Source organism: Salmo salar, chromosome ssa20, assembly GCF_905237065.1.
Source record: "Salmo salar chromosome ssa20, Ssal_v3.1, whole genome shotgun sequence".
NCBI classification, from domain to species: domain Eukaryota; kingdom Metazoa; phylum Chordata; class Actinopteri; order Salmoniformes; family Salmonidae; genus Salmo; species Salmo salar.
In genome coordinates, this window is record NC_059461.1 from 19,650,611 (window position 1) to 19,673,100 (window position 22,490).

The window sequence follows — 22,490 nt, forward strand, 5'->3', positions numbered from 1 at the left end:
TCAGATCTTAACTCCAACCCACCGATGTCCACAGATTAACCCATCTTTCCCAGTATAATGCCATTTTGCTATTTCCTATTGCAATACATCCCTCCATTTTACTATGATGTCTTACTGGGGTTCCTGAATCTTCCTATTTGTAAAAATGTATACCGATATTGCCCTAAAAATAAATGTTTTACCTAAGAGTATAATGATATTTTCCATTGACTGATCGTGGTTTTTCAGATCCCATAACAATGCAGTTTGCAGGTCAATCTGAACTCTGATATTATGACATAACAACCATTCCTGGACCTGACTCAAAAAGCGAGCCACCGATGGACAGTACCAGAAAATATGTTCTATTGCTTCTGTTTCCTCGTGGCAGAGTCTGCACAAGATTGACTGTTCAATGCCCCATATATTGAGCATTCTTAAAACATTTTTTTGTTGTATTAATTGATAGACAGAATCATTGAGGACATCAAAGCAGAGGCAAGGCACACTGGAGAGACCGGCAGGCAAAGAAGCAGAAAAAGTGGTGTGTATCCATCACTGAATTTTCCTTTCACTCTGTGTGGTGCATATCCATTGTCATAGATGACATTTCAAATGTTGTTTCTGCTTTTCTGGCGTTTAGCATCTTGCTGCAAAACTCAACAACAAAGGAGATATAGCAGGAGGAGATACAGGCCCTGCTGGAGCAGCAGGAGGAGATACAGGCCTGCTGGACCAGCTGGAGGAGCTGAAGCAGCAGAGTGAAGAGGACAAAGAGAGTCTGAAGCAGGCAGACCAGACATAGTGGCAGAGAGCAGAGCACAGCGAGGATTCAAGACAGCTCTCTGCAAAGCTGCTGGAGAAGGTCTGACACTCACAGGTCCTCAGGCTGCTCTCACGGGTTAACATGTGGTGTTTGGATGGCAACAAGGTGGTTGGGTGTGATCCTGTGAATTATATTAAATGCGAGGAACACATGTAGATACATTACCAAGCGATCCAAGTGTCACACTATTAACAAGCGGTCCAAGTGTCACACTGCCCTATGTATTTGTGTGCCATCATTCAGGAGGCTAAGGTGGCAGAGGCCCTTTTTTCACCTGAGAGCTGGTGTACCCACCACTCCAAAGAGGTGACTGCAAAGAGGCAGCTTGAAGTGGAAATCACTGTTCTCAAGAAGTGAGTAATTGTGACTACCATGAGGCATTCAAGACATGTTTCATATGAATGATTCATAGTGGTTTGTCTTTGGCAAATGACCTTGTAAAAAAAAGTTGTGCAAAACCTTGAAATAAGTGTATTTTGCAGGCATTTCTTCCTTTCTGATTACTGCATTATGTGCTTTGTTGTCTGTCTGTGCAGCCAGGTGACTGAGATGACTGCACAGATCCACACTGTGGTGGAGAAAGGCCGTGCTGAGACGGGTGGGCTACTGATCCGGCTGCACCGCTTCACCTCTGACAACTCCGTCAACAAACTAGAGAACCAGACACTGAAGGTAAACATGTTTCTCTTCACTTTCAGTCATCAAGTGTAATAAACTATAGAATATCAAACCTTGATAAGGACTGAAGATGACAAAACATTCTGTAACTTTGAATGTCAGTTTATTTGTGGATCTTCTTTTTGAGACCACCCTGTCTGCTGCAGAGGAGAACACAGACACAGTCCCAGTCTGAAGCACAGCAGCTGACGAGTTCAGTCAAGAAGCTACAGAGCCAGGTGGAAAACTATAAGAGCAAGGTACAGTTGATCAGGCTATCGGAGTGTCGGCTGTACTTCAATCAAGGTGTTATAATCCAGCTATAATGCTGCATGCTATCCAGTCTTTAGCATAGATTTTGAATTGATTTTATTTTAGCGTTTTTTTATTTTTATGTTCTAAGTGTCAACTTGATAATTTTGGTTGGGCTTCTTAAACTTTTAGGTGGATCAGAGCCTACAGCAGGCTTTATTCAAAGAGGTTCAGCCAGGCCAAGGCTCTGGACCTGGAGAGCCAGCTGGGACTCAGTAGGACAGAGCTCAGTCAGTTACGCAGAAGCAAAGAGGATGTGAGTGAGACATTTTAACCCAAAGTCCTGGTTTTCTAGAGAGTTATCTATATGTGTTAAACATTATACATCCAATATCTAGTAAAATATTTGTTACAACTTTGCAAACAATTGCAATGGACAGGAATACTATTTATACAAACTATAAAATCTGAACACCATAATAAGGAATGATACAACAACTATGATAACTTTGTCAAACTGAACTGATATGGAATTCTTTCTTTCCGGAATCAGTTGAGGAACCTGAAGGAGAGACTGGAACAATCTGACTCCACAAACTGCAGCCTGCAGAATTATGTTCAGTTTCTCAAAGCTTCATATAGTAATGTGTTTGGTGACTCTGTGCTATCAAGCTCTCGACACACACTCACCAATCGGATTGAATATTCTTAGAATTATATTGTATGAGTTCTATTTTTTATATTCAGTTGAAATGTACTGTACTGTACTGTTTAACAAAACAATAACAAAAGCTTAAAATGAGAATGGACAGTCTGGTGTGTTTCACAAACAAACTCAGAAAATGAAGGAATAAATCTAGATAGTTATCCAGCTTTTACCCCCAGTATTTAGATGAACGTTGTTCACAATATGTTACGATTTTACCCATTATGAAGGCAAAGTAGCTTTGAGGATAAACAGCCTTGACTCGGAACCATAGATATATCAGAGCCGGAAATGGACCACGTCGGAGTTTGACTTTCAGTGGCACTTATACCGCAATCAGCAGCTAGCCTAATAATCACCTGTCTCTTAAAGTGTTTTTCGTGTGTTTATTTACACGCCAAAATGCCTGCTGAAAGTTTACGATGGGATACGTTGGAGGCCTTGAAAAACTCACAAAAGGGAAGACTGAAATACAACCCAGACTGGCTCGAAAAGGGGGAGGTAATGAACGTCAACGTTAGCATGCTAGCTAACGGCTTCACATATATAATGTTAGCTCAAAGGTTCCGTTATTTCGCATGTTCTGCATTCGCTAACTGTCAAAAACAAAGTTACAGCATCACCAATATAATTATTAGCCTGCTACCTAGCTGGACCATGGTATATCTACGATTTCAGTATTCTAGCCAACATTGGACACGTTTTAAATAAGCATTTCATTGGATTAGATATGTGATATAGCCTAACGTTACTGGTATGATCCTTTCTCGTCCCCTGCAGGATATTTTGTCAGGTTGTAATGAAGCTCCTAGCTTGTCCCCACTCTCTGGGCTCATCTTGAAGAGGCTTAACATGAGCCCTCGAGCGCTTCAGAAGACCTGCTCTTTGGGCTCTGCTTCTCGTGACCCAGGCCTGTCTGAGGAAGCCCCAGTCTCCTCAACCAGCCCCTTCCCTTCAGCCAATACTCAGCCCACTCCCCTCTCTTCTCCACTACTGGTCCCCAGGTTGAAGAAAGACACAGAGCAGGCAAGTCTCTTTCCTGCTCTATTTATAACATTTTGTAACTCCCTCTGCACACAATTTATTTTTTTACATTCGTATGAACTCACCACATTTGTCTTCATATCGATCCACAGCAGATTGTTGGTGATGAGGACAGTGCCCCAGATGCCAGCGACGATCTCAGTCCAGCCACCAACCCCATTCCTCCCCCCACCATCTCCCTTCTGTCTCCCAGGGCAACTCAAATGGAAGGATGTATACGCATTTGTGAGGAGAAACATCGTGCCAAAGCTAAGGTTGCAATAGCTTTTTTTTTCTTCTTTTTTCTTAGTTAACTTGTTCATGCATCAACATGGCATAATAATATATTGAATGCATTAACAGCAATTACCGTAACCAAACAAACATTGTAGATTAGAATGGTAAATGTGATACTGGTGTGCCATCCCCGCGGCCTCCACAATGTATTAGTCCACTCAGACAGGCGTGCATCAGACAGGTGTCTCGTGTACCATAACAACAAAATATATACAGCACCAGTCAAAAGTTTGGACACACCTACTCCTTCCAGGGTTTTTCTTTATTTTTACAATTTTCTACATTGTGGAATAATAGTGAAGACATCAAAACTATGAAATAGCACATATGGAATCATGTAGTATCCAAAAAATTGTTAAACAAATCAAAATAGATTTTAGATCATTCTAAGTAGCCACCATTTGCCTTGATGACAGCTTTACACACTCTTGGCATTCTCTCAACTAGCTTCATGAGGTAGTCACCTGGAATGCATTTCAATTAACAGGTGTGCCTTCTTAAAATTTAATTTGTGGATTTTCTTTCCTTAATGCGTTTGAGCCAATCAGTTGTGTTGTGACAAGGTAGGGGTGGTATACAGAAGATAGCCCTATTTTGTAAAAGACCAAGTCCATATTATGGCAAGAACGGCTCAAATAAGAAAAGAGAAATGACAGTCCATCATTACTTTAAGACATGAAGGTCAGTCAATACGGAACATTTCAAGAACTTTGAAAGTTTCTTCAAATGCAGTCGCAAAAACCATTAAGCACTATGATGAAACTGGCTGTCATGAGGACCGCCACAAGAAGGAAAGACCCAGAGTTAACTCTGCTGCAGAGGATACGTTCATTACAGTTACCAGCCTCAGAAATTGCAGCCCAAATAAGTGCTTCACAGAGTTCAAGTAACAGACACTTCTCAAGATCAATTGTTCAGAGGAGACTGCTTGAATCAGGCCTTCATGGTCAAATTGCTGCAAAGAAACCACTACTAAAGGGAACCAATAAGAAGAAGAGACTTGCTTGGGCCAAGAAACACGAGCAATATCCTTTGGTCTGATGAGTCCAAATTTGAGAATTCTGGTTCCAACCGCTGTGTCTTTGTGAGACGCAGAGTAGGTGAAGGGATAATCTCCGCATGTGTGGTTCCCATTGTGAAGCATGGAGGAGGAGGTGTGGGAGTGCTTTTCTGGTGACACTGTCAGTGATTTTATTTAGAATTCAAGGCACACATAACCAGCATGGTTACCACAGTATTCTGCAGCGATACGCCATCCCATCTGGTTTGCGCTTAGTGGGACTGTCATTTATTTTTCAACAGGACAATGACCCAAAACGCACCTTCAGGCCGTGTAAGGGCTATTTGACCAAGAAGAAGACTGATGGAGTGCTGTATCGGATGACCTGTCCTGCACAATCACCCAAACTCAACACAATTGAGATGGTTTGGGATGAGTTGGAACGCAGAGTGAAGGAAAGGCAGTCAGCAAGTGCTCAGCATATGTGGAAACTACTTCAAGACTGTTGAAGAAGCATTCCAGGTGAAGCTGGTTGAGAGAATGCCAAGAGTGTGCAAAGCTGTCATCAAGGCAAAGGGTGGCTACTTTGAAGAGTTCCCACATGTTTAACACTTTTTGGGGGTTACTACATGATACCATATGTGTTATTTCATAGTTTTGATGTCTTGACTATTATTATACAATGTAGAAAATAGTACAAATAAAGAAAAACCCTTGAATGAGGTGTGTCCAATCTTTTGACTGGTACTGTATATGTGAGAACCATGGCATTATGTTAAGCTAGCATTTCATACCTAATCTAGACCCTTGAATGTCTTGGTGCAGATGGAGCTGAGTCTGAGGCAGGAGCTGCAGGAGAAGCTGGTGGCCTCAGTTGCGAGCCGTGAGTCGGAGCAGCTCAAACGCTTTGAGGAGTTGATGGAGCTGAAGCAGAGACAGGAGTACCAGAGTATGAGGGACATGATGGACAGAGAGTACGCCCTGCTTGTTTTTATCTCCAAAGCATAATTGTCTCCTTTTCACCCACCAATATGCTGCTGTCCCTGTGACAGAATTGAAAATGTGTTAAATGTCAAGAATCTTCATTTGCTGCTTGTCTTTCTCTTGTTTAAAAGAACACAAGAAAGTATTGGGCGCCAAGAAAAGTTGAAAGAAGAGCACAAAAACAGAATAAAGGTATTGAAAGTTTAACCACTGGAACTTCAGAAAGCAAAATGCAAAACAGTCATATTCCGATACAGGTTGAAAAACCTCCTCCGCCCCTCACAGATCCTGAACCTGCGCCTGCGGGAAGCGGAGCAACAGCGTTTGCGGGAGGTGGAATTTGAGAGGCAGAGACAGGTGGAGGGTAGGGAGAGACTGCGTGCTCTCAACGCCATCCAGGAAGAGATACTTCAACTCAATCAGCTGCTGGAGCCAGCCGCACCCACCCAGTCGGGCCCCTCCCCTGATCTCACATCCTATAGCACCCGTGCCAACCAGCTATGCTCCCAGGTGTCAGAGGTGGTGCGCATGACAGCGGAGGTCAGTGTGATTCTCTTTATCCCTCATCTATGGTTGTATGTGTCTTTGTTGAAGTAGACCCATGCTATGGGGGAGCGGGGAATAACATCTATTGTTTTCATCCTGTTTATGTCCTTGCTCTGGTCAATATGGGTAAGTGGTTGTGATTGTGATTGTGTAGGGGGAGTTCCCCAGTGTGGAGGACATGACGGTGGCGGAGCGGGCACTGCATGAGATGAGGTCACTGATCCGGGTGATGCAGGAGGCGGCTGCCCAGGCCCAGGAGAAGAGGAAGAAGGAGCAGGAGGAGGAAGAGGAGCGCAGGAAGATGGCAATGCTGCAGGCCCAGCAGGAAGAGCAGAAGAAGAGTGCAGCTCTGTCAGCCAAAGAGAAGGCACGGAAAAAGGGTAAGGAGAGGGGGGATAAATGGATGGATAAAAGGAATGTCTTTGTTTGGTTACGTAGGGTATGTACGAATGAGTGAAAGGTTAGGTAGTGAACAAGGGGTTTAAAAAGCACTCTTCTTTCCAAAGGCCTGCAGACTAAAGCTGAGCAGAGCACTCTGAAGTGGTACCAAGAGCTGCAGGACTCCGCTAACCAGTGTGCACAGTCTTTTGAAGGCTTGAACAACACTAAGGATATCCAGGTTGGTTGAAACTGTGCATGGGTGAGGAATGAACTGTGCCATTATAGGAAAATGCAGTTCCCACATTATGATACACCTTCACATTAAAAACTCAATTTCAAACGATTGGCAACATTACCTTTTTGTTCCTATCACCTTTTACATTTGTTTTTCAGACAAAGAAACTAAGAATGGAGCTCCAGAAGGCAGCCACAATCCCTGTCAGCCAGATCTCCAGTATCTCAGGTGCGTCTGGGTAATGGAGAGGGCTCAGAGGCTTATAATGACACTCTATCTATGGTAAAGTGAAAGAAGGTGAACATTGCTATAATAATTGTGAGATTGAAATTGTCTGCGCCATGTTTGTCAATACCCAGGTTCCAAGCTCAGGGAAATATTTGACAAGATTGACAAGCTGTTGTCTGGGAGATCAGTGGTATCCGGAGGGAAGTCTGTCTCCACCTCCCAGCATCCCAACGGCCTGGACTTTGTCAGCTACAAACTGGCAGAGAAGTTTGTGGTGAGTTCACATGACCTTAGCTTGAACTGCTGGAGACACAGGACTATTGGTCTGTATGGTCTCTTTACAATTCTATACGTCTTCCATACATTGCTGAATTTCTCTGTTACGTTTTATACTCCCATAGTCATACAAATAAAAGACTAGTGTCTTGTTTTCATAGAGCTCTTAAATGCTTCCTAGTCAATGTGTTTCTCTAGAAACAAGGAGAAGAGGAGGTGGCGTCCCACCACGAGGCAGCCTTCCCCATCGCTGTGGTGGCCTCCGGGGTGTGGGAGCTTCATCCCAAAGTCGGAGACCTCATCCTCGCCCACCTTCATAAGAAATGCCCCTACGCCGTGCCCCACTACCCACCTATGAAGGATGGCACGTCTGTAGAGGAATATCAGAAGTCAGTGAGGCATCACACTGTTTTGCAATGCATCTGGAACAAACTGTAATGAAACAGAAATTGATGTAATTACATGACTTTGGGTTGAAAACACCTATGCTGCATTTCAAGTGAGTTGCTTACACGATCTAAGCAAATGAGGTTAGTTGCTCTGGCTGAAGTGTTGTTCTGTGTCCCACCAGAATCTTAGGCTACCGTGTGGAAGATGGAGGAGTGGAGGCTCAGGACAGCTTTTTGAAGAGGATGTCAGGAATGATCCGCCTCTATGCTGCTATCATTCAGCTCAGATGGCCTTATGGCTCCAAGCAGGGGGTATCGACAATCCTACATTGTTTACATAACGAATACTAATATCACTAACTATGTCAAAACACTTCACTGACCCCCCCCCAATTGTATACTGTTATTAGGCTGACCTTTATTATCATTATGTGTCCACCCCTCCAGCCTGACCCACATGGGCTGAACAACGGCTGGCGCTGGCTGGCTCAGATGCTGAACATGGAGCCCCTGGCAGACGTCACGGCAACACTCCTTTTTGACTTCCTAGAGGTGATGAGTCATGTCTCTGACACCTGTCTCCAAAGACGGTCTCTGGACTAGACATTTTATGCAGGTCACTGACGTCCCGTTCTCGGTCTTCCCTTAGGTCTGTGGCAACGCCCTGATGAAGCAGTATCAGGTTCAGTTTTGGAAGCTCATTCTGCTCATCCAAGAGGAATACTTGCCACGGTACAATCACCACTCTCAGCAGTTCAGTTTTACATCAGAACAAAATAGTCTGCTGTAACTTTGTGGTACACACTACCTTGGCCGCTCTTTCAATGCTAAGACTTCATGTTGTCATTTGTCCTCTCTTAGGATTGAAGCCGTCACCAGCCAAGGCCAGGCGGGCTCAGTCACGAGGCTCAAGCAGTTCCTGGAGGTAAGTGCTGCAAGGCCAAGCTGCACGGCCCAGTATAGCACAGTATTATAGGCACCGTTGTTTAACTGACACTGATGCACTGTCTTTAAAACCTACTGAACTCTTAAAATTGGTCAAATGATCCTGTGTTTTCTTTTTTTGTCTCCCTATCAGAGTTCATTAAGAAGCAGGCAGATCCCTCCCCCTAAAGGCCAGCTGAGCTCCCACTTCTGGAGATCCTGAGTGTGGGACGGAAGGATGGGAAAGAAGGTTTTGAACATGATGCATCAGTTGGATTCAAGGCTGCATCACCTCAGTCTACAACTCATAGAATGCACTAGGTAGAGAAGCTCTGTCTTGATGTGGAAGTTGTTTGCAATGATGCACTATATCCTGATCAATTTGCTTAATAGTATGTATACTTAGTATAGTTGGCTAAAACCAAATTATAACTGGCTTGTATCGTGACTGCAACATGAACCATTTTATCCAATCTTCGTGCTAATTCTACTGCATAGTCATATCCGTTCTTTTTCTCCTTACTCTTGTTGAGAACATTATACTATTAAGGTAGTTATGTAGCGTCTTGCTGTACAGTTCAAGGCTTTTTTTCCCTGATTCAATGCAATGGGACTATTTTGCTTTACCAAATTCATATGGTATTACTTATTTTAAACTGAGGGATTTCTTTCCCTTTTTTGTTCTATTTGTATTTTTTTTTTTTGTTGACTGCTTTTAGATCTGAGTACTCAATCATGGCATCCTCTATTCAAGTCATATTGCCAGTGGTCATAATGGAATCCACCAACATGTTTATTTTGTACATTGACATCTAATTCGTTTTTAGTGTGAGGATTTGAGGTTTGCATTTACCACTGTTGGTGCTGAGCTTGTACCAAACCGTTACAAGGCTGCATTCACAGGCAGCCCAATATTGGTATTTTGACCAATCACAGATCTTTTTCGTCAAAAGACCAATTAGTGAAAAAAAATCATAATTGGGCTGCCTGTCTAAATGCAGTCTTAGAGTGAAATGAATAATACAGGTGTAAAATAACAATGTACAGTGTTACTTATTTTTAACCTTTTTTACAGTCAATACAGAACATTTCAAGAACTTACATAACAATTTCAACCAGTTTGTCCAATGGTCGCTCCCAAATTATTATACCCATTTCACTTTGCACACGAACGCTCAGATAATTCAATCTGGCTATGACTGGAACCCTCGAACAACCATCTGAGGTAGAATACGCAGTTAACAGGTTAAAGAAAATCCTGAAACAGGTAGCCATAATAAGATTGAGTATACTTTCCATCAAAGCATTAAGTGTATTTCCTACTTTCAGAACTTATGAAAGATCAAACCTAGAGTGAAAAGCATGAGTCATCAGATGTAATGAACAGTCATGTTAGCTTGTTAAATTTAAACCTTTGAATAAATGGAAAACAAGACAGGGGCAGAAAAAAATGGAACCCAAAATGCAAAGACTGGAGGTAATGTTTTGCACTCAGACGCAATGTAAATTTAAAACTGCCAATTTGGTTTTACCCATGTCATACACATTGTTCAAGTCTGCAGCTTTGACACTGGGGGACACCAGGTAGACAGAAACCCACAGTAACCAAGTATCTAAACAGCTAATTGCTGGCAGTTTATTAAAGCAAATCAACAGGTGCATTTTCACAGACATATCAAGGTTGAAAGTAGATTTCTGTGAATTGCAGCAGGTGGAAAAGGTCCTTAGGACAGAATGTTATTGCATTTTTCCACCTATCATGCTGTCTTTAACGCAATCCCTTTTCCCATCTCATGACATCTACAGATTTAGTCTGAGGGCTGGAAGTGCTATTGAATTCAAGTCTCCTAGCGCTGGTCAATGTTTTGAGCAGGATCAGTTGTGGTCCTCATGGCTTTCTGTATGCGTCTATACCAGCTCTTCACCTTAGTGTTCCCCATCATGTTGTTCCAGGCCTCAAGACCCTCCATCACTCTCAGGATCCCATACACTGCCTGCAGAGAGGAGAGTCAAGGACAATCAGCAAAACACACTTTGGCTATTGTAAACAAATAGTCTCATCAGGAAATCTGCATCTGAGACAAAGTAGACAATACAAGTTCTAGAAGTCTAAGATAATACTTCACATGACAGATGTGATGCTCTTACCAGGTCAGCCAGATTGGGCTGGTCTCCACCCATGAACAACTTCCTGCCAATGGCCTCCACCCACTCATTGACTGCCTTGTACAGATCCTGTCTCACATCATCCTGCAAGTTGTGTCTGCAGGATAGAGGCATTCAATTTAAACAGAGCTCATCACTAAGCATTATTGGCTAGTTATATATCAGACAATCACACAAAAAATGGTTTTGTCACCCACCTACTTTTCAGTCGTTTTGAGATGACAAACATGGCAGCTGCTCCAACATACTTTGCAAAGAAGCCCTCATAAGTGCCAAACTTGCCCTCACGGACAATATAGTCAAAGGAGGCCAGGGCCTCTCCAGTGGTCCGGTACACGTTGGGCGAGAGCAGGTGAACCAGCCAATCATCTGCCCACGTACGCCATTTGATCTCCTCTCTGAAGAAGATGGACAGTGAAGAGAAAGGGACATTTAACCCCAGATGATGCTTGACAATCTATCAAGAGTAGTGATGCACAGTATGTCTTTAGAGAGGTTTGGACAGATACATTAATTTTCATTAGTAACCCATGCACTGAGAATTGTCATTATGGGCAGCAGTAATTTGTCATCCAATGTGTTCACCTACTTTCTGGAGTCTTTCTCTGGGTACATCGTCTGACCTTCAGCTTCATTCACCATTACACAGTACTTGTTGTTGAACTCTGTCACCTCCTTCCCCTTCTCATTGACGGCTTTCATCTCTGGGTAACAGCGCAGAATCTCTGAGATGGTTTTATCTCTGGAGGAAGAGAGAGAATTCAGAATGCTTAGCTATCATGATCAAGAAGGACCACTTTATGTAAAAAACCAACTAGAACACTTCTCGGGAGGTAGCTACTTACTCACCAACTGTGTCTTCAAAGCGCTGATTATTACTGAGGAATCGTTCAGTTGCTGATAGGTCAAGAGCACAGAAGGAGAGCGATCACATGACAAGTTCTCCATCATCCCATACACACCTGTAACTAATACCAAGCCTAGCCAGCAGATCCGACCCACTTGCTTACAGGTGCACTATGGTCGGACAGGCTTCCTGTGTAGATTAAGACACTGTAGAGCCGGTGCGAGATATGTACTCCGAATTGTCCCATTATCCCCACGGTTACACAGAAGACTGAGCAACTGCTAAAAAAATAGCAGTCATTCAATCTTCTCTTTGTAACAGTTAGGATAATGGGACTATTCAGAGAACGCACTTCTTATCCCTGGAATGAGGTACGTTTTCCGAGCCATATATATATATACAGGAAGCCTGTCTGACCCCAGTGCAGCTGTAAATAAGCGGGTCGGATCTGTTAGCTAATACCAAGCCATGCAGTGACTCTGTCCCCCCCTTACCACATCATTGTTCACCATTAGGATTGGCATTTTTCTGTAAGTCGACCACTTGATTTCCTTCCTCATGACGGGGTTGACCTCCACAATCTCATATGGAAGCCGATGGTAGTCCAGAAAAGCTCTCACTTTACTGCAGAACGGGCAGGTCTTGTACTGGTGCAGGGTTTACTTCAGGCCACCATCAGAATAAGCTTGTGGAAGTCATACAAGTCAGAAAAATTTTATTAACTGCAAATATATTTTAAAAGGCAACATTTGGTTGAACTCGGATCTAACATTGGGCAAACTACATGACAAAAGCACACCAGCCAGTAGTCCCGAATGTGGCGATGCGTTTCATCGTGTACATGTCTGATTTATTAGTCAAACCACAGACAGGTTGTCAGCTGACACAATCCACCTGACATGCTTTGCTTCAGGTAGACTATATGGACATCAATGAAAATAGATTTCATAGCTAATATTATTGCCTATTACCTTGGCTTCTTCTTCTTCAGCAAGGTGGTGTTGGACAGACAACTGTATTGTTTTATACAAGCCAAGTCCCCCTCCAAGCAGGAACGCACACCCCAGGACACGGCCACCGCGCAGAGGGGTGAAGGGCAGTCTGGATCGGAATCCTGAACCGCCCGTTCCGTATGCCCTGCTTGATCTATGCAGAGAGACCGTTGGAACCAGAGGGGCAATATTCCCAACAAGACATACTGGACACTCCAAAATGTGCCAGCTGATCTTACCGACAGTTCTCGCACAAGAAGCTGCCATCTTGAGTTTACATAAATTCCCACAATGCAGTGCGTAGGGACTTGTTCAAGAACATAGTATCAATTTGCGATTTGGTGGGGTGTTCAAGAGCATCAATGTTTTAGTTTAAGGTCGGGCATACTGTAAAAAAAAATTCTGCGTCTGGCTGCTACCTAAGAGCCGGACAGAAGGCAGTAAATAGATATTTGACATAGGTAGGCCAGTTGTTCTTTTTGCCAGTCTCAGTACACAGCTGTAAATCATTTCCTCAAAAAGTTTATTTTGAGCATAAGTGGACAGAATAAGTTACTGCGTGATGCTGCTATGTACACCAAAGCAAAAGGATAGGATCAGGCATTATATGACCCGTAATTTGTATTTTTTGTTTATTTATTTAAAACTTAATTTGTATGACTATTTGGGGGGGGGTTAAATTAACATTTGGAAATAAAGAAATCGCATGAAATTGTTCAAATCAGACCAATGCGCATTGCATGCAGGAGGGCATAATGAAGATAGAGGATGAAGCTAGAAATTAAATGCACGAATGCTGCAATTTACTGTGGAGTTTAGACTAATAGCTGAATAGACTAGTACAGTAACGGTTGTCCTACTACAGTACATGTCATCTCAAGGTGGTGCTGGACTCACTGGACATTTCCACAAGGATAAACATACACGCTGATTTGATGCACGAGCATCACTGTGGATAATATCGTTATCAAAATGCTGGATGCTGGTGCAGAAGAAAATAGAATATATCCTGAACATGCACGAGAAGAGATTTTAAGGTCATGAATCTGAGAGGATGATAATGCTGGAAAAACAGGTACGCTACAGTTACAGTCACCTGGGAAACATTTAGTATGTGACATGCACCTGTCCTGTCACTCTGTTGTAGTGTGACATAGACCCACAGAATAAATAATACACCATCATATTATTATATTATATTTTTAACTTTGGTAGATTATTTTAACCTGAAACCTCACTGGATAAATCCCTGACCTAAATGCATGTGAATAGTAATTTGTCAGCATGCCCATAACCCCCAATATGTTTATGACTTTCTTGGATGTGTGGATAATTCTCCCAATGGTCTGCTACACTGCAGCTGAAACATCATCCCCTCATTATCATTGAATGAGCAAACATCATTATCACATCCATCATTGGAACTGCATCTGTTAGTCAGTATCCTTGGATATGGTTTGAATGTGATACACACACACTCTCATTTCTTCTCTCTCGCTCACATACACATACACGTAAATCCATGCACGTGTGCATACACAAACACTCACACACACACATACACTCATGCATGCACATACAAGCAAATTTTTCTGCTTAAAGGATGAAGGGCATGGCGCGGAATATTTAAGTCTCTGTATGTTGTTTCTGGACAGGCTTGTGTATTGATAAGAATGAACAATAAACACAATGATATTCTTGTCAAGGAAGTGAAGCTTTCTAGGAAATATGCTTTTTGGATCAGGCCCACTGGCCTTCAGCATCAGAGGGAGGGGGACCTCCCATTGTTAAACTCCAAAGTCAGCTCTTGGGCTATAAACAAAGCAAAGAAAGCCTACCCCCAAAAACAACAAACTCACTCTAACAGCTGTTGAAATGGACTTGTTCTATATCTTTTCCCCCCTGCCATTTAATCATCAGAATAAGTTGCAATGTGAGATAACTTACAATATGATGCTTTTGTATGTAACCTTACCTTGCAGGTTGTCATTGTTCCAATGGTATAAAGCAGAGGGGGCTGGTGGGAGGAGCTCTGGGAGGACAGGCTCATTGTAATGGCTGGAATGGAATCTTTGGAATGGTACCAGACACACCAAACACATGTCTGACTCTGTTCAGTTGATTCCATTCCAGCCATTGCAATGAGCCCATCCTACTATAGCTGCTCCCAACAGCCTTCTCTGGTATACAGTCTATACCATTACTACTGTAGGAGCCATTTCGGCCTACTTTTGTGGTTGTTGTCCATTTGTGTATTCCACATCATTTGTACACTAGAGGGCACTGTGTGTTGGGTCATCGGTCACAGGTCACATATACACTGCTCAAAAAAATAAAGGGAACACTAAAATAACACATCCTAGATCTGAATGAATGAAATAATCTTATTAAATACTTTTTTTTTTACATAGTTGAATGTGCTGACAACAAAATCACACAAAAATAATCAATGGAAAATACAATTTATCAACCCATGGAGGTCTGGATTTGGAGTCACACTCAAAATTAAAGTGGAAAACCACACTACAGGCTGATCCAACTTTGATGTAATGTCCTTAAAACAAGTCAAAATGAGGCTCAGTAGTGTGTGTGGCCTCCACGTGCCTGTAGGACCTCCCTACAACACCTGGGCATGCTCCTGATGAGGTGGCGGATGGTCTCCTGAGAGGTCTCCTCCCAGACCTGGACTAAAGCATCCGCCAACTCCTGGACAGTCTGTGGTGCAACGTGGCGTTGGTGGATGGAGCGAGACATGATGTCCCAGATGTGCTCAATTGGACGGGCGGGCCAGTCCATAGCATCAATGCCTTCCTCTTGCAGGAACTGCTGACACACTCCAGCCACATGAGGTCTAGCATTGTCTTGCATTAGGAGGAACCCAGGGCCAACCGCACCAGCATATGGTCTCACAAGGGGTCTGAGGATCTCATCTCGGTACCTAATGGCAGTCAGGCTACCTCTGGCGAGCACATGGGGGGCTTTGCGGCCCCCCAAAGAAATGCCACCCCACACCATGACTGACCCATCGCCAAACCGGTCATGCTGGAGGATGTTGCAGGCAGCAGAACGTTCTCCACGGCGTCTCCAGACTCTGTCACGTCTGTCACATGTGCTCAGTGTGAACCTGCTTTCATCTGTGAAGAGCACAGGGTGCCAGTGGCGAATTTGCCAACCTTGGTGATCTCTGGCAAATGCCAAACGTCCTGCACGGTGTTGGGCTGTAAGCACAACCCCCACCTGTGGACGTCGGGCCCTCATACCACCATCATGGAGTCTGTTTCTGACCGTCTGAGCAGACACATGCACATTTGTGGCCTGCTGGAGGTCATTTTGCAGGGCTCCGGCAGTGCTCCTCCTGCTCCTCCTTGCACAAAGGCAGAGGTAGCGGTCCTGCTGCTGGGTTGTTGCCCTCCTACGGCCTCCTCCACGTCTCCTGATGTACTGGCCTGTCTCCTGGTAGCGCCTCCATGCTCTGGACACTACGCTGACAGACACAGCAAACCTTCTTGCCACAGCTCGCATTGATGTGCCATCCTGGATGAGCTGCACTACCTGAGCCACTTGTGTGGGTTGTAGACTCCGTCTCATGCTACCACTAGAGTGAAAGCACCGCCAGCATTCAAAAGTGACCAAAACATCAGCCAGGAAGCATAGGAACTGAGAAGTGGTCTGTGGTCACCACCTGCAGAACCACTCCTTTATTGGGGGTGTCTTGCTAATTGCCTATAATTTCCACCTGTTGTCTATTCCATTTGCACAACAGCATGTGAAATCTATTGTCAATCAGTGTTGCTTCCTAAGTGGACAGTTTGATTTCACAGAAGTGTCATTGACTTGGAGTTACATTGTGTTGTTTAAGTGTTCCCTTTATTTTTTTGAGTAGTCTATATTGGCGCACAGGTATGGAGAGCATACAGTTCTCACCGTTGACACTATGGAACTAAGATTAGCCTACGTACCTGTAATACAACCTGGTCTCCGGGCAATTTGGCTGCAGAAACCAGGCGGGGTAATAACATCTGCCTGTATGGAATTATTGCTATTTTATCTTTGCTGCTAAATGGGAAAAAGACCCAACCAAAGAGCGACGTCTGGAAAGCAGTTATTTTTGCACGCGTCTATGAACATTTGTAAATCCCAGTGTATTCCACCTGTGCTAGTGGCTATCAGGAAGGTTAGCTACTACAACTACAGTTTGGGTCCTGTTAGTAACTATCCCAGGCTAACTAGGTGCCGACATGGAAGTTCCATGAAACTATTTGGTGATCACCAAAGACCTTTTGTGTTCACAACATGCTGAAATTGGAGAAGAAAGAGGATATTATTAATAACAAATAGATGATGTCCAGTGGCCTAGACTATTATGCTCTTAAAGTTTTCATAAAAAAACAGACGTTTAAGGCTTAGTTATAGCGAAACACATTCATTCTGATCTTCATTTTGACAGTTCATTGCAAAAGTTATATATTTTGGTCTTTTAGTAGTAAATCGAGCTCTTTTTGAAATCGTGATTTAGAGAAGGTGCCTCTATGTCATCTCAAGGGAGGGGTTTGGTATGAAATACACTCCCTTAGAGATGCTAGATGTGCTGGGGGGTACCACCGCAATGCTTACTTTAAAAGCAGGCGACAGCGTGCCTTATTTGGCAATGGTCTTGGTAAGTGGAGTGTGCCAATATGCACTACATGGCCAAAATGATATGGACACCTGCTCATCAAACATCTCATTCCAAAATCATGGGCATTAATATGGAGTTGGTCCCCCCCCCCTTTGCTGCTATAACAGCCTCCACTATTCTAGGAAGGCTTTCCACTAGATGTTGGAACATGCTACGAGGACTTGCTTCCATTCAGCCACAAGAGCATTAGTGAGGTCGGACACTGATGTTTAGCGATTAGGCCTTGCTCGCAGTCGGTGTTCCAATTCATACCAAAGGTGTTCGATGGGGTTGAGGTCAGGACTCTGTGCAGGCCAGTCAAGTTCTTCCACACTGATATCAACAAACCATTTCTGTATGGACCTTGCTTTGTGCACGGGGGCGTTGTCATGCTAAAACGGGAAAGGGCCTTCCCAAACTGTTGCCACAAAGTTGGAAGCACAGAATCGTTTAGAATGTTGTTGTATGCTGCAACGTTAAGATTTCCATTCACTGGAAAGAGAGCCTAGACTGAACCATGAAAAACAGCTCCAGACCATGATTCCTCCTACACCAAACGTTATAGTTGGCACTATGCATTCAGGCAGGGAGCATTCTCCTGACATCCGTCAAACCCAGATTTGTCTGTCGGACTGCCAGATGGTGAAGTGAAATTAATCACTCCAACTCCAGAGAACGCGTTTCCACTGCTCCAGAGTCCAATGGTGGCAAGCTTTACACCACGCCAGTCGACGCTTGGCATTGCGCTTGGTGATCTTAGGCTTGTGTGCGGCTGCTCAGCCATGGAAACCCATTTCATGAAGCACCCGACCAACAGTTATTGTGCTGACTTTGCTTCCTGAGGCAGTTTGTAGCTGGGTAGTGATTGTTGCAACCGAGGACAGAAGATTTTTAAGCGCTGCGGGCTTCAGCAATCGGCGGTCTCGTTCTCTGATCTAGTGTGGCCTACAACTTTGTGGCTGAGCTGTTGTTGCTCCTAGATGTTTCCACTTCACAATAACATCACTTACAGTTGACCAGGGCAGCTCTACTAGGGCAGAAATTTGACGAACTGACTAGTTGGAAAGGTGGCATCCTATGGTGGTGCCACGTTGAAAGTCACTGAGTTCTTCAGTAATGGGCCTGTCAGCAACGGTTGTGGCTGAAATAACTAATTAAAAACTGGATGTAATAAATGTATCACTAGCCACTTTAAACAATGCCATTTTATATAATGTTTACATACCCTATATCACTCATCTCAAATTTATATACTGTACTCTATACCATCTACTGGATCTTGCCTATGCCGTTAAGCCATCGCTCATCCATATATTCTTATGTACATATTCTTATTCATTCCTTTACACTTGTGTATATAAGGTAGTTGTGAAATTGTTAGATTACTTGTTAGATATTACTGCATGGTGGGAACTAGAATCACAAGCATTTCGCTACATTCGCATTAACATCTGCTAACCATGTGTATATGACAAATAACATTTGATTTGATTTAACTGAATCCACTAATTTGAAGGGGTGTCCATATACTTTTGTATATATAGTGTATGTTTGGATACATACATTATATATATGCATATATGGGCATGTACAATGCATTCGGAAAGTATTCAGACACCATTCCCTGTTTCAAAATTGTGTTACGTTACAGCCTTATTCTAAAATTGCTGAATTTTTTTCCCCTCATCAATCTACGCACAATAAACCCATAATGACAAAGCAAAAACAGATTTTTATAAATGTTTGCAAATTTGTAAAAAAACAAAAAACAGAAATACCTTATTTACGTAAGTATTAAGACCCTTTGCTATGAGACTCGAAATGTATCTCAGGTGCATCCTGTTTCCATTGATAATTCTTCAAATGTTTCTACAAGTTGTGAATTAGAGGGTGATGCCTCTGGAAGTTATACACTGATTGAGTAGGTGAAGACTAGAGAGACGGTTAGAGAGACAGGTCCTCAGTTTAGGGTTCTTTAATGTTGACTGGAGATTAACGATGTTTGCAATTCTGTGCCATGCCAATCAGCTGTGATTATCCAATTAACTGTTTATCCATACAAGACGTGGTCTTACATACAGTTTTGGTGTTCATGCACAGTGATGAATAAATTGGTCAGAAAGGAAATAATGTCCAAAACTGAGATTTGTGTTCACAGCAGTAGGTGGCGAGCTGCACTTGGTAATGAACTAAACACTCTGCCAGTTTGTGATAGCTGTGATGTCATCACTGAGTTCTTAAAGGGACAGGCTTTCTTACACAGCTGCCCCGAATGTCTGCTACGACATTCTAACCAGATGGAAAGTCTGTTCTAGGTGACAGGTTCTTCTGCATCGTCATCAAGGATGGCTGGGAGCTGCACCAGCCGGGCCACTGGTCGTAGGTAAGTCCGACCCTTGACCTGGATAGCAGCAGTCCTAATACGTCCATCAGCTCCTGGGTAAGTGTGACTCACCTTCCCGACAGGTCAGAGAGCTCGAGGGAGCTGAGGGTCCACGATGAGAACCACTTGATCCACAGTTAGTTCTCTTCCATCCTTCCTCCACTTCTATCTTTCCTGTAGACTTGGCAAGTAATAGCAAATGAACTGGGACCAAAGGAAATTGGCAAGAACTTGGCTATGCCTTCAGCAGTGTTTCCCTAGGATGTTACTGGAGTCATACAAAATCTGAGGAAGAGATGCATTGTAGTGTCCCATGAGTAGGAGGCTCATGTGACGGGATCTGGGTCCGTGACATCGGAGGAGAGGTACCCAAGGGGTTTTGCGTTCAAGATTCCGTCCACTACAGGAAAGCACAGTGCGGATCACGGTTTCAGTGTTGGTCTGTTCCTTGAGTATGACCTTGAGAGCAATCTTCACTGACATCACCTCTCTTTCCCACGTTCCAACAAAGTGAGGGCTTGGCGGGTTTACCTGGAATGTTATCCTCTGTTCGGCCAACTGTTCCTTCAGGTGGGGGGCCATCACTTTGAAGGCCTGTCGCAGTTGTCGGTCTTCTCCAACGAAGTTCGTACCATTGTCCGAAAGAAGCTCGAAAGGCTTGCCTCAACATGCAATGAAGCGTCTTAGAGACATCAGGAAGGTATCGGCATCCAGGCTCTCCAGGAGGTCCAGGTGGGTGCAGCGGCTGCTCAATGCATTTGTAGACGATGCCCCATCTCTTTTCGTTGCGACGTCCGATTTTTATGTTGAATGGTCCGAAACAATCCACTCCGGTAGAGTAAAAGGGTGGTTTGTACAGTTGCAGATGAGCAGAAGGTAAGTCCGCCATCTTTGGAACTTCAGGTTAGGCGCTCAATCTTTGCCATTGCAAACAGGTGTGGGGAAACTTCCAGATGGCTTCCCTTCCCCGCAGAATCCAGTATCTATGACTCTGTTCTGCCAGAACCCTCTCTGGGCCGGGATGGAGGAGAGTCTCGTCGAAATTTTGAATGAGTAGCTTGGTCAGTGGATGATTTGGATCCAAGACGATGGGGTGCATAGCATCCATCTCCAGGTGCTCTGCTCTTCGCAGTCTACAGCCAACTCTAAGGAGTCCCGAATCCTTATCATACTCAGGAGACAAGAGACACAGACGACTGTTAGAAGGTATAGACCGGTTTGACATGATGGCCAGGACCGAGTGATGTGATCCGCTGGGTGGTTTGCGGTATCCACATACCTCCAGTTGGCTACATCCGTAAGGTTCTGAATCTCTGTAACTCGAGTTCCTACAAAGACCTTGTATCTACAAGATTCTGACTTGAGCCAGTGAAGGACTGTGGTGGAATTGGACCAGAGGATGACTTGTCCGATGGGCAGGGTGAGTTCTGCTTGGAGGACACTGGCCAGCTGAGCTCCAGTGAGTGCAGAACTCAACTCCAAGCGTGGCATCAACAGCTGCTTCTTTGGCGCAACGCAAGGCCTGGCCAGAACGAAGTAAATGTTTACCTGAAGTCCACATGTAGGCAACAGAGCCATATGCTCTCTCTGACATATCACCGAATATGTGCAGGTCTCTGGTCGACTGTCAGCATATGTTGGTGCGTAAGTTCTGGGGAGTTCCATCTGGACAAGGTCAGGAATGTCTTGGTCCCAGACAAGCCATCTGTCCAGCAGCCTCTGAGGCTGAATGGAGTCGTCCCAACATATCCCTTCTTTCCACAGGTCCTGGACGAGTACATTGGCTTGGGTTGTGAAAGGCGTGATGTAGCCTAGTATGGTTGTATTGAAGGGTGAGCATGCTGTAGATATTCCTCATTGTAGGTTTGGAGTGCTCCACAGTGCTGTGCTTGTATCCCAAGGAGTCTCTGAGGCAGTTCCAACATAGCCACAGGGTTGGTTCCTGGAGATCCGTGCTACTTTGGGAAAGCCACAGTTTGCTGCTTCCCGATCTGGCCTCGGGTGGTATGTGCTTGATGACAGTTGGTACATTGCTAGTCCACTGTCGTATCTCAAAGCCTCCAGTATGGAGCAACTGCCACAGTCCATTAACAAGGTTTCTTGCTTCATCGGCAGAGGGGATGCTTTGAAGGCAGTTGTCCACGTAAAACTTCACAAGCTCTTCGTTGGCTCTTCTGTTGTCCTGAACGTGTTGCTGCAGAGTGTAGATGGCACAACAGGGACTACAAGTCATGCTGAATGGCAAGACCTGCCTTTCATAGATGCTCGGTTCTTCAGTTCTATGTATGTTCTGCCAGATGAAGAGTAGCACCGGTTTGTCAACTGGTAAGAGGCGGATCTGAGGAAACATGCCTTTGATGTCACCACTTACAGCTACGGCATGTTGACAGAATCTGAGGAGGCCACCGAGCAGGGATGGTCCCAATGTTGGTCCAGGGAACAGGTCATTGAGCGACTGTCCTTTATGCTGGAACGAACAGTTAAACACAATCCTATCCTTTCCATTGTGATGCACAATATGGTGGGGTATAAACCAGGACTCAGTAGATTGTTCGGCTACCTCGGGTGGCACCAGTGACATGTAACCTGCTGTCTGCAGCTTCTTGATCTTTTGGCAGTACACCTCTGTGTGTTTTGTATCTTTGGCAAGTCTTCACTCCATGCTAGGGAGGCTTGGCAGTACAGCTTCCTTTGGAGCATGGAAAGTCGCATCATTGACTCGATGAAGCAAGGGTGTAGCAT

The 22,490-nt window shown here is 44.1% G+C and overlaps 3 protein-coding genes and 1 pseudogene across 5 annotated transcripts in view; 3 read left to right on the forward strand and 1 right to left on the reverse strand.

Moving 5' to 3' along the window:
* Nucleotides 1-924: 924 nt before the first annotated feature.
* On the forward strand, nucleotides 925-2,498 carry LOC123729138 (outer dense fiber protein 2). The gene is made up of 4 exons (XM_045703038.1): nucleotides 925-1,158; nucleotides 1,342-1,477; nucleotides 1,611-1,722; nucleotides 1,907-2,498. The coding sequence occupies exons 1-3, from the start codon at nucleotides 1,025-1,027 to the stop codon at nucleotides 1,656-1,658; spliced, it is 318 nt and encodes a 105-aa protein (XP_045558994.1). The 5' UTR covers nucleotides 925-1,024; the 3' UTR covers nucleotides 1,659-1,722; nucleotides 1,907-2,498.
* A 130-nt stretch (nucleotides 2,499-2,628) lies between these two features.
* Nucleotides 2,629-11,532, forward strand: gle1 (GLE1 RNA export mediator). 3 transcript variants are annotated; one of them, XR_001322759.2, is made up of 17 exons: nucleotides 2,629-2,921; nucleotides 3,201-3,446; nucleotides 3,557-3,718; nucleotides 5,566-5,714; nucleotides 5,856-5,916; nucleotides 6,010-6,264; nucleotides 6,425-6,650; nucleotides 6,777-6,889; nucleotides 7,045-7,114; nucleotides 7,246-7,388; nucleotides 7,589-7,779; nucleotides 7,962-8,091; nucleotides 8,227-8,331; nucleotides 8,429-8,511; nucleotides 8,641-8,704; nucleotides 8,858-9,024; nucleotides 10,657-11,532. XR_001322759.2 is itself a non-coding variant. In XM_014160075.2 (16 exons), the coding sequence occupies exons 1-16, from the start codon at nucleotides 2,823-2,825 to the stop codon at nucleotides 8,924-8,926; spliced, it is 2,163 nt and encodes a 720-aa protein (XP_014015550.1). In that variant the 5' UTR covers nucleotides 2,629-2,822; the 3' UTR covers nucleotides 8,927-9,804.
* Nucleotides 10,310-12,981, reverse strand: LOC106579969 (prostaglandin E synthase 2-like; annotated as a pseudogene).
* Nucleotides 12,982-13,460: 479 nt separating this feature from the next.
* LOC106579966 (ral guanine nucleotide dissociation stimulator) overlaps nucleotides 13,461-22,490 on the forward strand; it is a 61,400-nt gene continuing 52,370 nt past the window's right edge. Inside the window, exon 1 of the mRNA XM_045703041.1 lies at nucleotides 13,461-13,783. Coding sequence (XP_045558997.1) covers nucleotides 13,763-13,783 — 21 coding nt within the window. The 5' untranslated portion in view covers nucleotides 13,461-13,762. The remainder of the gene's footprint in view (nucleotides 13,784-22,490) is intronic.

Coding starts and splice junctions, on each gene's coding strand:
- LOC123729138 (XM_045703038.1), top strand. CDS start 1,025: ATGTATTTGTGTGCCATCATTCAGGAGGCTAAGGTGGCAGAGGCCCTT. Junction 1,159..1,341: donor GAAATCACTGTTCTCAAGAA/GTGAGTAATTGT, acceptor CTGTCTGTGCAG/CCAGGTGACTGAGATGACTG. Junction 1,478..1,610: donor TAGAGAACCAGACACTGAAG/GTAAACATGTTT, acceptor CTTCTTTTTGAG/ACCACCCTGTCTGCTGCAGA.
- gle1 (XM_014160075.2), top strand. CDS start 2,823: ATGCCTGCTGAAAGTTTACGATGGGATACGTTGGAGGCCTTGAAAAAC. Junction 3,719..5,565: donor AACATCGTGCCAAAGCTAAG/GTTGCAATAGCT, acceptor GTCTTGGTGCAG/ATGGAGCTGAGTCTGAGGCA. Junction 6,890..7,044: donor ACAACACTAAGGATATCCAG/GTTGGTTGAAAC, acceptor TTTGTTTTTCAG/ACAAAGAAACTAAGAATGGA.